The sequence below is a fragment of the Schistocerca piceifrons genome, chromosome X, assembly GCF_021461385.2.
Source record: "Schistocerca piceifrons isolate TAMUIC-IGC-003096 chromosome X, iqSchPice1.1, whole genome shotgun sequence".
NCBI lineage: Eukaryota > Metazoa > Arthropoda > Insecta > Orthoptera > Acrididae > Schistocerca > Schistocerca piceifrons.
In genome coordinates, this window is record NC_060149.1 from 617499045 (window position 1) to 617512832 (window position 13788).

The 13788-nt window shown below is 40.3% G+C and overlaps 1 protein-coding gene across 2 annotated transcripts in view; it reads right to left on the minus strand.

Moving 5' to 3' along the window:
• LOC124722959 (protein inturned) overlaps window positions 1-13788 on the minus strand; it is a 254525-nt gene that overhangs the window by 160364 nt on the left and 80373 nt on the right. For both annotated transcript variants that reach the window (XM_047248129.1, XM_047248128.1), the window contains exon 9: window positions 6532-6609. In XM_047248129.1, coding sequence (XP_047104085.1) covers window positions 6532-6609 — 78 coding nt within the window. The remainder of the gene's footprint in view (window positions 1-6531; window positions 6610-13788) is intronic.

The window sequence follows — 13788 nt, forward strand, 5'->3', positions numbered from 1 at the left end:
AAGGCTGTGTTTAGGAACTCTGCTTTAGCAGCACTGTCATTGATTGTATTTCCATTGCTATCACACAGAGAAGGCATTGGTTGTGTCTCGCCACTAGCACACTTTATATACAAGCAGAATCTCTTTGGATTTTCTTCTTTGTGGAAACTACTGTATGCATCTCACATTGAAGTCCACGCAAAATTTTGAGCTTCTGTAAAAGATCATCAATCTTGGGGATTTTGAATTCGTTTAAATTTAGCATGCTTTTTCGTTGTTTCTGCAACAGTGTTCTGACCCACTTTGTGTACCACGGGGGATCAGCTTCGTCATTTGTTAAGTTATTTGATATCAATCTCTCAGTTACTGTTGATACTATTTCTTTGAATTCAGGCCACATCTGTCAAGCACTTACATTGTTAATTTGGAAGGAGTACAGATTGTCTCTCAGGAAAGCATCAAGCAAATTTTTATCTGCTTTTTTGAATATGTATATTTTTTGTTTATTTTTGGAGGATTTGAGAGTTATGGCATTCAATCTCTCTATGACAACCCTGTGTTCTCTAATCCCTGTATCCATTTTGATGCTCATTATTAGCTCAGGATTATTTGTTGCTAAGAGGTCAAACGTTTTTTCATAACCATTTACCATTCGAGTGGACTCGTGAGTTAACTGCTTGAAATAATTTTCAAAGAATGAACTTAGCTCAATTTCGGATGATGTTTTATGCGTACCTCTTGATTTAAACATGTATTATTGCCGATATATCGAGGGTAAATTGGAGTCACTACCAATTATAATTGTATGAGTCGGGTATGTGTTTGAAATTAGACTCAAGTTTTCTTTAAACCTTTTGGCAATTGCATCATCTGAGTTGGGAGGTCGGTAAACAGCAACAAATACACCACCGCCATCTGTGTTTAGTCTATACTGTCTGAACACCATTAGGTCCTCTGCAAAAATTTCAGCTGAACTTATATCCTGCTTTCAGTGCCTATAACAGTTTGAGCATCAGTGCTTTCTATTAGCACTTGGAGCTCTGATACTTTCCCAACACAGCTACGAAAATTTAAAACTGTTATATCAATGGCTCCTAGATCTACATTCTTCCTGTGTTCAGTCCACACCCTTTGGGACTGAAGCCCTTTTTGTGTTTCTCCGAGACATTCTAACCTAAAAAACCACTTAGTCCACACCATACGGTCCCTGTTACCCATGTAGCCGCCTCCTGCATGTAATGAGAATACCACGTAAGGTCGGTAGCAGCGCAGCCAAATGGTTGATGTGATTTTACTGAGACAATTCTGATCTATAAAAGAAACTGCAAGTAGAACACTAGTGTGACCAATTCTTGAGTTGTGCTCAAGTGATGGGATCCCAACTATGTCAGATTAAAGAAAGACACTGAAGCTATTCAGAAGTATGCTTTTAGAATCATTACTGGTGGGTTTGATCAACACACTAGTATTATGGAATTGCTCTGTAAACTTAAATGTGAGTCCCTGGAGGAAAGAATACATTTTTTTTGGTAAACACTAATGAGAAAATTTACAGAACTGACATTTGCAGCTTACTGCAGAATGACAATTTTAGTGCACTAATGTATATTTTGCTTGAAGAGTGCAAAGACAAGAGAAATCACAGCTCATACAGAGGCATATAGACAGTTGTTTTTTCCATTGCTCCTTCTGTGAGTGGAAGAGGAAAGGGAATCACTATTAACAGTACAAGGTACCCTCTACTGTGCAGCTTATGGTGGCTTGTGGAGATGTAGCCATTAAATCTGAACCTGGTTTATGGTGAGCTTTCAAGTGGCACTTTATAGTCACTTATGTCACCTGCCCCATTGTAGATCTGGGTTTTCTGTCTTTTTATGACCTCATACCTCACATGCATCATAGCTGCATCTTGGACTGAACAACTTCGGTACTAACAACTGGTCAGCTACTTCATTACAGGGATCTGACAGTGCATTTCACCACAATACTGCCTCATATCTTACACCTCCTAACAGAATTTCTGTCATTTATACATTTAGTGGACATGTCACACCAACTTTGCCCTCCCCCCACTTCCCACTTCATGCTACTCTACAGCACACCATATAGAGACTACAGCCAGGCCACCGTGTCTCCTATCAAGCATGCTGTCTTAGTCCTGTCAAACTCCAGATTGCCAAAGCGAAATTTGATGCAATGGTTCAGGTGGGCACAGCACAGCTGCCGGAAGACATGTGGACATAACTGCTGCACTCAGTGGCAAAGAAGCCTGTTGGCTGCGAGGTATGTGTAGATTATAGAGCACTAAATGCTTAGATGATTTCCAACCATTACCTGGTGTGAGAAATTGGAGATTTTGTGTGTCACATTTCTGGTTATACAACTTTGATACTGGACCTTTTCTAGGCCTACTAACAGATCCCAGTAGCCTCTGAAAATATGGTTAGCTCAACATTGTTTGGAATATTTGAATTCCTCTACGTCTTATGGCCTCCACAATGCTGCACACACTTTCCAAAGGTTTGCTGATGACATATGAAAGTGGCCTAAATTTCTGTTTCTGCTACCTTCATCATGTGCTAGTGGCATCATCTTCACCAGAAGAACATGAGCATCATTACTGAGAAGCTTTCCACCAGTTTGAAACTATGCAGTACTACTGAATACTATTTAATGTGTTTTGGGCACAACTGAAATAAGTTTTGTATTTAGTCCTGACTACAGTGTGAGAACTGTACTGATACTTAGTTATGGTAAACTTGTATCACCACCTTATAGCTCATATCGCCAAATTCCTGGAGCCACTACATGTGGTCCTAACTGGCCCCACAATGAATTGAATTCACACCCCTCACATGGAATAACCATCTACAGGAGGTATTCAAAATATGTCAGTTAAGTCTCATGTGGGTTGCACTGCTCACACATCCCACTGGGTAGAGTCCATTTGGTGATCTCTTCTGATGCTTTAGTCTCTTGTGTGAGTGTGAGTGTGTGTGTTGGTGTGGTTTTGCAACAGCGTGTCCACTGCACCTGGAAATCCTGTGGTTTTTTCCACCAAAAAGCTGACAGAACGACAGTGCTCTTGGACACAATTTTATACAGAGTTCTGGCTGTCTATGAGGCCATACAATATTTTATGTTTATGGTCGATGGCCACATCTGAATCGTATACACTGAGCACTGACCGCCAATGTTTACATTTCCACACTTCTTGAACAACTGTCCATCAGTCCAAATGAATTATCTGAATTTCATTGCTCTGTTTATGGGTGACATATGGCATATCAGTGGTGCTGAATAGTGGTTGCTGACACACTGGTCAGAGATGGCACTATGTCTCAGCCTACGTATTTTGAAGAGCTGGCAGCAGCATACAATAATGACACAGAACTGAAGGACCTGCTGCAAGAAACACTGACCCTTCAGCTGTGGCGTGTGTCACTGCCAGGCATTGATATAGCAATGTATTGTGATGAAGCCACTGGCTGGATGCAGCTATATGTACTTGCATCACTGTGCTACCATGAATTCGAGTCCTTATGTGGACTAAGTCATCCAAGCATCAGGTATTTTGAGGACACTAGTGACACAACACTTTGTATGGCATGGTTCACAGAAAGACAGCTACTCATGGACCCAGGAATGTCTCTCCTGCCAGAAAGGCAAAATGATATACCACGAACAGGCTAGGAAAATTTGCTGCCACTGTACATTTTACACAGCTGCCTGCATGTGGATCCCATCATCCTACTACCTGTTTTTCACATCTTCCATTAGTGCCTGACAGTGACTGATGGATTCACGAAGTGTCAGATGCTTTACAGCAACAAGATCAAACAGCAGAGAGTGTGACCCATGCCTTTATTTACGGCTGGGCAGTGCATTTCAGCTAACTGGAACATGCAACATCCAATGAAGATTGCCAATGGGTGGCAGAGGTACTCCATACTATGGGATGATTATGTTGTACAAATCTCAGAAGCATAATACCATAACATGCAGATTCTAATGGCATAATAGAATGCCCCCTTCATGCTCTGCAACTGGATCTTGGATGGACACACTCTGACGTTACTGCTTGAACTGCACAGAGTGCTGAAGGAGGACTGTCAGGAGTCTATGGCAGAACTCATGCATGTTGAGCTTCTGTGATAGCCAGGTGAATTCTTCTTCCCATCACCTACATCTGCTAGTATAACACCTGATCTGTAACAAATTTACTTAAGAAGATGGAAGCGTTGAGATGAACATCTGCTTGTACACAACTAACGAGCCACGTTTGTTTTCGCAGACCTGGCCCTGACAAAACCCATATTCTAGTGCTGAAGAACATTGTTTAAAGTTTGGAACTGCCTTACCACCGCCCCTACGCAGTTGGAGAATTGGATGACGCAATGATGACACTTTGTGTAAAGGAGAGAAAGAAATTTATGTCATCAATTGATGTAAACCGGCATACCCGAGTGTCAAAGACACCGCTGAACTGCTGCCCACTATTGCACGGGCTCCTATGCAACACTCACACTCAAAACACAGATGCTGCCCCCTGCCAGACATCAAGAGAAGAGGTTGAAACTGTGATGATGGGATATGGACGATGAGTACTATTTCACCTAGATCCATGTGTGATTTCATAAGCTGGCAATTACTGTTTGTTTCTCCCTGCAGAGGTAGTAGTACGATAGTCTCAGTGTCACACACTTCCATGCTGGCAAATGGGCAAAACTGTGGCAGAAATTTAGCAAGGGCTCTGGCAGACTATCTGTGGTAACGAAGCCAGTTTTTACCTAGCCAGCGACCTAGACAGACAGTAGTTTTAACTTCTGCTATGTATAAATTTACACAAATAAAATTGCATACTATCATATATACTCTTTGCATACTTGTACCCCACATATTAACAACACTGAAGATGCAAGCACTACATTAATTTTGGTTAAGATAATTGGGAATATTTTGTAGGTTTAGAGCTTCAGACATAATCAGTTAACCTGGCATGTTTTACACAAAGATTCATTAGGTTAAATTAGGGAAAGATGAAATTCTTAAAGAAACTTAAACTAAGCCAGGTCCAGTTGGTGAGTGTTAAGATTATTATCTCACACACACACACACACACACACACACACACACACACACACACACACACACACACACACCTGTATCACTCAGAACTTAGCCGAGAGAGGAAGATCAACACTGATATTCACTTAAGAGATTAAATTTGAATGTTACAGACTTTGGAGAGAATAGTCGACAGATCGAAAATCAGAAAAGGAGGCAACTGCAAAAGAAGTGTAGATGAAACACAGATGAACAGATTAATGGAAGAAAAGCTGATTAGATTTTAATGTCCTGACAACAAGACTATCACTACAGGTGGAGCACAATCTCAAATTAGGAAACGAAATCTGCCATGTCCTTTTCAAAGGAATGTCCCCTGTATTTTCATTAAGTAATTTAGGGAATCTCGGAAAGCCCAAGTCCTGGTAGCTGAATATGCATCCAGTGTCTTAGCCAATGTACTACTTTGCTCGGTATGACTACTGGAGAGAAGGCCATAACATGAACTTCGGGTTTTAAAAAAATAGACAGGGTATAAGAAGGATATGGGAGGATGGAAATGATAAAAAAAACTGAAAAAAGTAATAATAAAAGTAAATAAAAAATAAACAGTCAATATTAAAAGTGTGTTTGGAGGCTGGGGGATAAGGAACTGGGCCAAACAGGTGACAGGAACCAAGTACCAATTAAGGAGCAAATTGCACCTACAAAGGCAGGGTAGAAACAAACCTGGGATCTGAAAGACTATGAGCATTCATCTTTTCTATGCTTATATCATTCAGCTGCCACCTAGTAAAGACAATTCTTCCCATTGTCATTTGTTTCTAATTAGAGTTCAGAATACTCTTTGGTACACAAGAAAAATTCAGATGAAGGTATGGATTAAAAATAAACACACACACACACACACACACACACACACACACACACACACAAAAGCTGTAATCAATCATGAGCTCTGTTATTCTATGGCCACAACAATGGGTGGTAGGCCCTTACTTGGAAACACTTATCACCTTCCTAAGCCTTTATCTTTTACATTTTATCATTAGAAACTCATAAAAGGAAGGAAGATTAGTGTTTACAGCCCGGTCAATTTTGATATCATTAGAGACAGAGAATAAGCTCACATTGTTTCAAGTATAGGGAAGGAAATTTGCCATGCTCTATCAAAGGAACCATCCTGGAATTTGTCTGGAGCAATTTAGGGAAATAATGTAAAACTTACACCTTGATAGCTGGATGTGGATTTGAACCATGGTCTTCCTAAATGTACATCTGGTGTGCTAACCACTGCACCATCTCACTTCATAGACTCAAAGAAAAACCTCCAAGACGCCATATCAGTTAGTACATTTCATTGTTGTCCTTGCCTCAGTAAGTATTTTCATCTTATCAGTTTAATGTTTTAGCTTTCATTTTGCAGTTTTAGATATTTAATAGGAAGGAATATCATATTAAATAAAATATTAATTGCTTCCTCACCTAGGCACTGTCTTATAACAAAATTCAAGGTTACGAATAATATCTGCCAGAAGCTGGTGTGCTTCCCACAATGGACACCTGGAAGTAAAAAATAAAGAGTAATTTTAATTTACACACAAAAGATACAAGTGAATCATAAATGATAATACATTGAAAAAGAAAGTGAAATTATGTCTACATCTACATCTACATCCATACTCCGCAAGCCACCTGACGGTGTGTGGCGGAGGGCACCCTGAGTACCTCTATCGGTTCTCCCTTCTATTCCAGTCTCATATTGTCCGTGGAAAGAAGGATTGTCGGTATGCTTCTGTGTAGGCTCTAATCTCTCTGATTTTATCCTCATGGTCTCTTCGCGAGATATACGTAGGAGGGAGCAATATACTGCTTGACTCTTTGGTGAAGGTATGTTCTCGAAACTTTAACAAAAGCCCGTACCGAGCTACTGAGCGTCTCTCCTGCAGAGTCTTCCACTGGAGTTTATCTATCATCTCCATAACACTTTCGTGATTACTAAATGATCCTGTAACGAAGCGTGCTGCTCTCCATTTAACTGTTAAAAAAGAAGAATATCACTCCCGTCTACTTGTCCCACACCACATTCAAAGTAAAGAGCATATGGCATATTGCTTCAATCATTTCCTTCTGTATGGCTTCCCTTCACACATTTATTTGTCAGCAAACCTGACATTCTCCAGATATAAAGTACTATATGTTGATAACAATGATCAGGGAACACTTGGTGTAGCTGTGCTATGTTATTGTTGTTGTTGTTAGTGGTGGTGGTTGTTATTTAAATGGGAAAAATAGCTTCACAAAATCTGTTATTTTAAAATGCAGCTAAAGTGCTGTAAAGCTTAATCGCCACCTAAACTGATGGATTGCCATCACCAGTATCTTGTACTCTTTTCCCATACAACACTACGAAGAGATCTGTCAAGTGAACATTTTTATATAGCATTGCTAGCCAAGTTCCACTCATAAAACTGGTTTTAATACTAACAATTAGCTAATAAAGTGCTATTAAGACACCACAATTTAGCAGCTTTGGTTAAAGATGCAGGTTATAAACAGAGAGGTAAAAAGTTTGAGCTGATGCAAATAATGGCTTACACTAACTCTGTCTACTTATGCAACAGAATACTAATATTTAATTTTCCAATATAGAGTTAAACCTTCTTTAAAATTAATGATTAGATAGATTAATTATTCATTCCATAGACCCACAAAAGAGGGGATCCTCCTAGGTGTGGAACATGTCAGATAAACACATTACAAAATGTAATTAGAAAAAATTGATTTTCATTAATTTTAATGGTCCTCAGTCAATAAACAGTAAAATTATGTACACAAATTAAAATTAAACTTCTAGTATTTACAGGTTTAATACTTATATCTGCTTTCATTAAATCCATCATTCACACAGTAGCTAGTTACTTGGCTATTACAACCAAGTATTGTCAAAAATTAAAGTAAATTATTCATTTCAATGAACCTCAGTTAAGAACATTCAAATTATGTACAAGATTTAAAATTAAACTTCCACTATGTACAGACTTAAGACTTACATCTGTTTTCTGTACATCCATCATTCACACAGTAGGTAGTTACTTGGCTGTTACAACCAAGTAATGTCAAAAATTAAAGTACCGGTATAATACATTTTCATTAAAATGGTCTACTGAACTTGTTGAGAAATCCATGGGTGGAATAGAAGGAGTTGGCCACCAAAAATTCTTTTAAATTATGTTTGAATTGTGCCTTGTCTGAAACTAAACTCTTAATGGTTTGCTGATAACTTATTGAAAATATGCATTGCTCAATACTGGACTCCTTTCTGGACAAGAGTAAATGATTTTAAATCTTTATGTATATCGTTCGTATTACTAGTACTGATACTGTGCACTAAGTAGTTAGTTGGAAAAAGAGATGTATTATCTACAACAAACTTCATTAAGGAATAAATATACTGAGAAGCTGTGGTTAGTATACCCAATTCTTTGAATAGGTTTCGACATGATGTTCTTGGATTTTCACAACACATTACTCTCATTATATGCTTCTGTACTCTTAAAATTTTTTCTTGGTTGTGGGGTTACCCCAAAATGTGATACCAAATGACATAATGGAGTGAAAATAAGCAAAAAATGCCAGTTTTTTTATATTTGTATCTCCTATGTCTGACATCATTTGCACTGCAAACACAGACTTGTTTAGGCACTTACGCAGTTCGTTAGTATGTCACTCCCAACTGAATTTATCATCAAGTTGTAATCCCAAGAATTTTACACTCTCAGCTTCTTCTATTTCCATGTCGTCATATTTTACACACACACTAGAAGGAAATCTCTTGCAAGTTCTGAACTGCATATAGCGGGTCTTTTCAAAGTTTAATGACAGTGAATTGGCTATGACATTTATTAATGTCAGTAAAAATTTGATTAGCTGCCCTTTCTAAATTTATATTTGATTTACTATTTATTGCAATGTTTGTATCATCTGCAAATAAGAAAAACTTGGCATCTGGTAATGTTGCAGATGACAGGTCATTAATATACATAAGAAAAAGTAGTAGACCTAGTATGGAACCTTTGGGAACCCACATGTAATTTCTTCCCAGTCAGATGATGTCTGATTGCCTATTGTTGAAGTGTTACGTAATGACACCCTTTGTTTTCTATTAGTAAGATATGACTCAAACCACTTTGCAGCACTACCAGTGACACCATAATATTTTAATTTACTTAAAAGAATGGTGTGACTCACACAGTCAAAAGCCTAAAGATGAAAAACATGAATAAATAGGGGGATACAAGATGACAGACAAATTTCTAATTGGTGTGGTGAATGGCAGCTAGCTTTAAATGTAGAAAAATGTAAGTCAGTGCAGTTGAGTAGTTAGGCTCTCTCCTGTCATACAAGTTTAAGCACAGAAGAATTGTGATACTGCCTGTGGACTCAATATACATTTTCTAATTTTGAATGGCACACCAGACTTGCAAAATTTGATGTCCAGATATAACTGTGTTTCTTTTGTAACTTTCTCACTAAAATAACTTCATGCCCAACCATTCTAACTAATAATTTGTTTATAGAATGGAAGAGAATTACTGACATATCTGTTAGCCAATTTCTAAACAGACTCTCTGACCAGTATGGAGAAAGACTCATAATCAACAGCATATATGTTCACAAGAATCAGCAGAGCTCTAGTGGGAAATTGTTAGGGCTATAACTAGTCATGGCTTTATTTCATGTTTCAAGGAAGTAAATTGGAGCTCTAAATATAACGAAGAAAACACCAACTGCAAATAAAATTAGTTCAGTAATGAAGTGACACTAATATTTGAAAGCATTTTTCCAAAAAGGGATTACAGAACTGAAACAAAAGACTCTAACAATAAGCCAAGGATCACCACTGGCATAAGGATTTAGTGACAAAGAATGCAAGAACTGTATATTGATTAAAAAAAAAAAAATGAAACAACTCTGCACAGTTAAAATGTTTAGTATAGTTATTAAGATATACATTTGTTTCTTGATAGCTTCATTATTATCAGCAAAAATTCCACTGCCTGAGTGTAAAATTGAGTCAAATTTACAAAAAACTTGACAGTATGAGCCCACTTTTTACTATTACATTGCACCGCTTCTGGCCTGAATGCATGCACTGATTTGGTTTGGAAGTGTGTCAGAAGAGCATTGTATTCTCTCCTGAGGCAAACTGGTGCATAACGATTGGTATTGGTTCTTGATAACCTAGATACTGGCACTGGGACAGATTTGATGTCCTAGCAGGTCCCATACACATTAGCGGGGATATATCTAGTGATCTTACTGGCCACATGAGTACCTCAACTTCACGCAGACGGTTCATAGATACATGTGACATGTCTGTATGAGCATTGTCCTGTTCAAAAATGGCACCACATTACTGTTATGTGAGAGGAAATGTGACGGTGCAGGATCTTTGTGATGTAACAATGTGTTCTCAGAGTTTCCTCAATCACTATCAGCCAGCAGCCATAACCTGAAGTCATACCCGATGGATCCCCACACCATAAAGCCATTAGTAACACTGCTGTGTCTCTAGAAAACATTGGAGGAAGCATGGGTTCTCTGGCCAGGTGGCTCCCATACTCCCTGATGATGGTCACACAGAGTACTGCAAAACTGCACTTCAACACGGATCACACTGCAACTCCACTCATCAGCAATCCATGCTTCCCATCATGGTACCATTCCAGCCGTTTGTGCTGTGGTGTCAACTGCAGCCTTTGCATGGGACAGCAATTCCATAGTCCAGCTGCTGCTAGTCTCCGACCAATGGTGCAGGATGACATAGAATGTTGCAGAGAGTCCATTACTTGTTCTTGGATAACGGGCACACATATGAGTGTTTACAATGTGATTGGTGTACAATATAGTGATTCTTGCCTGTAGTGGTCAGATGTGGTTCACCAGTATGCCTGCCCTCACATTCCCAAGCAGTCTGAACCTTACAGCACTGTCATGTCTGAATGCCACTTAAATATGGATATTGCACAATTCAACCAGGTGGCCAATTGGAGACCCACAATGTTGCCACTTTTAAATTCGGTCAGGTGCTTATACTGTTGTCTCGTACGAGCGTGCATCTCTGCATCATTAACAGCGATCATTCAACAGCTGATGTTGTCCACACCCATTATATACCCAACCGAGCCAATTAGCAACAGTAAACATGATCAACACTAATGCACTCTGGTGTCTGTTCTACAAGTCACAGAGAAGTGCTGATCTAATCAGTTACATACCTGCCGATGGTGAGTACATGTACGAAGTTATAGGGGTCGAAAAATATGGAAATACTGAGAAAATGTGTGCCTGAACATACATCAATGACAATGACATGCAGACAATCCTGCAGGTTGCACCTGTGAAATTTTCTCAATATGTTGCGAATGTCAGTCATGGCCACAACAGTGTGCTGTATACCTGTGAACACATTGTGTGTCGTCGTAACTGCCGTCTGCGTCACGTCTGCTGTGCAGTGAACTATGTTAATTTAAGTATTAACTGTATTTTTCTTACTTGTTACTTCTTCTTCTGTGTGTTTGCTTTTAGGAAGCTTTAACTGTCGAGTGCTAGTAATAGTGTTCCATAGATTTCGTGTTTGTTTTGAACACAGTCAGAGAGAGTCCCTTCAGTCAGTCATAGTGCCAGTAGTGCTAGTGTTTGTTTTGAATACAGTTCAGAGAAAGTTAGTGCTACTTTCACTGTTTTCTACAAGAAGTGTCTAGTAACCACAGTTTAGTCAACTATCAGCCGCCTTTAGTGAATTAGCAGTCTAGTTAAAAGTTGATTAACTCTCTACAGTAAATTGATTTCTTAGGATGGATAGGATGTGTGACTGCTGTGTACGGACGCAGGAGGAGCTGGCCACTGTTCGCGAACAGCTGAACGTGTTGATGGCACGGTCAACCGTCTTCAGGCTGCTGCCTCGGAGTGTGGCGGCAGTGGGGAGTCTGGTGCGTTGCATGGTACACCCCAGGTGTTACATGCTTCACCCACTGTCCCTGCTGCTGAGACATCTTCGCGGGTACCAGGCGCGGTTGGGCCACCCTCTCCCCAAGGGGAGTGGCGGGTTCAGCGGCGTTCAGGGCGCACGAGGCGGAGAGTCAATGTGGAGGCTGGCCGTGTGGCATCGCCCGCTCTGCCTGTGAGTGGACATGTGGCCGCTCCTTCAGCAAGGTCTGAGCAGGCACACGGGGGGGAGGGGTTTATTAGTGATTGGGAGCTCCAAAGTTAGGCGGGTGATGGGGCCCCTTAGGGAAATGGCGGAAAGGTCGGGGAAGAAGGCCAGTGTTCACTCTGTCTGCTTGCCGGGGGGGGGGGGGGGGTCTTATCCGAGATGTGGAGGAGGCCCTACCAGCGATGATAGAGAGCACTGGGTGCACCCGACTGCAAATCGTTGTTCATGTTGGCACCAATGACTCCTGCCGTCTGGGTTCAAAGGTCATCCTCAGTTCATACAGGTGGTTGGTGGAGTTGGTGAAGGCGGAAAGCCTCGCTCGCGGTGTGGAATCTGAGCTAACTATTTGTAGTATCGTTCCCAGAACCGATCGCGGTCCTCTGGTTTGGAGCCGAGTGGAAGGCTTAAACCTGAGGCTCAGACAATTCTGCGGAGATCTGGGGTGCAAATTTCTCGACCTCCACTATCGGGTGGAGAAATGTAGGGTCCCCCTGGATAGGTCAGGCGTGCACTACACGCAGGAAGCAGCTACAAGGGTAGCAGAGTACGTGTGGAGTGCACATGTGGGTTTTTTAGGTTAGAGAATTCCCTCCCTAGGCCCGACAAGATGCCTCCCGAGACATGGCAAGGTAGGAGTAGGCAAAATGCAACAGGGAATAACAATATTAATGTGCTAATAGTAAACTGCAGGAGCGTCTATAGAAAGGTCCCAGAACTGCTCTCATTAATAAATGGTCACAATGCCCACATAGTACTGGGGACAGAGAGTTGGCTGAAACCAGATGTAAACAGTAATGAAAATCTAAACTCAGATTGGAATGTATACCGCAGAGACAGGCTGGACAGTGAAGGGGGAGGCATGTTTATAGCGATAAGAAGTGCAATAGTATCGAAGGAAATTGACGGAGATCCGAAATGTGAAATAATTTGGATGAAGGTCACGGTTAAAGCAGGCTCAGACATGGTAATTGGATGTCTCTGTAGGCCCCCTGGTTCAGCAGCTGTTGTGACTGAGCACCTGAAGGATAATTTGGAAAACATCTTGAGTAGATTTCCCCACCATGTTACAGTTCTGGATAGAGATTTTAATTTGCCGGATATAGACTGGAAGACTCAAACGTTCATAATGGCTGGCAGGGACAAAGAATCCAGTGAAATTTTTTTAAGTGCTTTATCTGAAAACTACCTTGAGCAGTTAAACAGAGAACCGACTCATGGTGATAACATATTAGACCTTCTGGTGACAAATAGACCCGAACTATTTGAAACAGTTAACACAGAACAGGGAATCAGCAATCATAAAGTGGTTACTGCATCGATGATTTCAGCCGTAAATAGAAATATTAAAAAAGGTAGGAAAATTTTTCTGTTTAGCAAAAGCGACAAAAAGCAGATTTCAGAGTACCTGATGGCTCAACACAAAAGTTTTGTCTCAAGTACAGATAGTGTTGAGGATCAGTGGACAAAGTTCAAAACCATCGTACAATATGCATTAGATGAGTATGTGCCAAGCAAGATCGTAA